The sequence below is a fragment of the Cebus imitator genome, unplaced genomic scaffold, assembly GCF_001604975.1.
Source record: "Cebus imitator isolate Cc_AM_T3 unplaced genomic scaffold, Cebus_imitator-1.0 Scaffold497, whole genome shotgun sequence".
Taxonomy (NCBI): Eukaryota; Metazoa; Chordata; class Mammalia; order Primates; family Cebidae; genus Cebus; species Cebus imitator.
In genome coordinates this window covers 1,602,684-1,604,270 of record NW_016107812.1, presented here as the reverse complement: position 1 = coordinate 1,604,270, position 1,587 = coordinate 1,602,684, and the positions used below count along the sequence as shown (strand labels likewise).

General features: G+C 42.2%; 1 protein-coding gene across 6 annotated transcripts in view; it reads right to left on the bottom strand.

The window, feature by feature from the left end:
- The window catches only part of ZNF10 (zinc finger protein 10), a 34,908-nt gene that overhangs the window by 17,365 nt on the left and 15,956 nt on the right, over positions 1 to 1,587 (bottom strand). For all 6 annotated transcript variants that reach the window (XR_005197586.1, XR_005197585.1, XM_017513650.2 and 3 more), the window contains one exon: positions 1,385 to 1,473. Coding sequence is in view for 3 of the 6 variants with exons in the window: in XM_017513650.2 (XP_017369139.1) it covers positions 1,385 to 1,417 (33 nt within the window). In the remaining 3 variants the exon portion in view is untranslated. Of the gene's footprint in view, positions 1 to 1,384; positions 1,474 to 1,587 lie in introns of those variants that run through there.

Below are 1,587 nucleotides of genomic sequence, written 5' to 3'. Positions count from 1 at the left end.
ATATGAATACAGTTGTGAAGTAATAACTGTTTGCAAATGCCTGTTTCTGAATGTTTGGGTCAGCACAAGTTGTTGATCTTTTTCTTGTATTGGCCCCAGTCCATTTTAAATATAACGCTAATTTCATTCCATTCTGTCATATTTTCTATTATTCTACTATATTATTTTGTATATATTTTTTAATTTCTATAATAAAAGAGAGGGAAGACCAAAGCCCACTGTGATCTGTCCTCTTCCTAACTCATTTTTTAGTTAATAGAGCATAGCTTCTCGCAGCATGTTACAATTTAGTCATGTTCTCCTTCCCACAAAACCATCTTTCCCTACACTGCACACATTCGGTTTTTATCTTAACTCGCAGAAGACTGGTTCAGCCTCCTTCACAAGCTCATCACCTCTACCAGCCTTGTCAGTTATCTCTTGGTATTGGTTTCAATTCTTGTTGGCCTTGTTATCACTGTGTACTCTTCTCTGAGGAGTCTCAATAGCCCCATGCAAACACATCTGTGTAGCAGTCAGAGCCAATAGGCCTAGAAGGTCCACACTGCCCATATTCCCCTCTTGGTTCTGTGTTAGGGCTGCACTAAACTGCTTTTAGCTGTTCAAACAGGCCACACCCTCTCAAAAGTCTGGGCCTTCACAAATGCAGTTCTCACATTTCTATGGAAAATCACAAGATATCCTTAATCTGTTGGCATAAATGTCATTTCAGCAAGTTTTCTTCTGAACCTTTAAACTATTTAAATGTCCTCGTGTTAAATGCATATGGCAAACACCTGCCCAGAGCACTCTAGGAGAGGGAGTGAGCCCTCCACACAGGCCAGGGAACCTTGGCTCCAGTCTCACCTTCCTTCCCCAGATCACCTGTCAACGTCTGCATGATGGATGCTCCAGAGGAAGAAGCTGAATAGGCACAAGAACCATCTCTCAGTCTAGATGTCCCCAGGCCACACTGCTCCCAGAGGTTCTGTTCTCCTCAGAGTTCTTTGCACCTTGGTTGCAGTAACTGTTAACTATGTAACTTGTCCCTGAGTTCCTCCAAACAGGGGTTCCCCATAGAGGAGTTAACATAGTAAGCACCACACCCAGGACAGTCAGGCCCGAGAGAAACTATAAAGAGGCATCGACATTCCCAGTTCTCTCATCTTTTGGGGAAGAAGTCTGATGTCACCTCACTTGATTCTCACCGATGGGTTACTGCTAAACTTGTGTTGTGTTTATTTTGTAGTAAAGGAAATAAAACTACAACTATAAATAAAGCAAACAAAATACCTAACTGTAGTCTCCTGGAGAAGAAGATATAATTTCTGAAGTTCTTGGGCAAAGGAACTAAAGCAAAAAGGAATTCTCAGTTGGAAACTGGGAAGAAGAAAGCCCAGCTTACCTGGGACCAGGCAGTTAGTGACTTAGCATCCATGCCCTCCTTATTCTTGATACTTCCTTGAGTGACAGGAGAGTGGTAAGGAGACAAAGCTGGAAAAAAGAAAAACATAAGTTCAGTTTGCTATGACTAGGAGGCTCCCAATTGTCAGCCTAAATTTCCTCATATCAGCTGGGTATGACACAAACACCCACTAACAGAGGAAT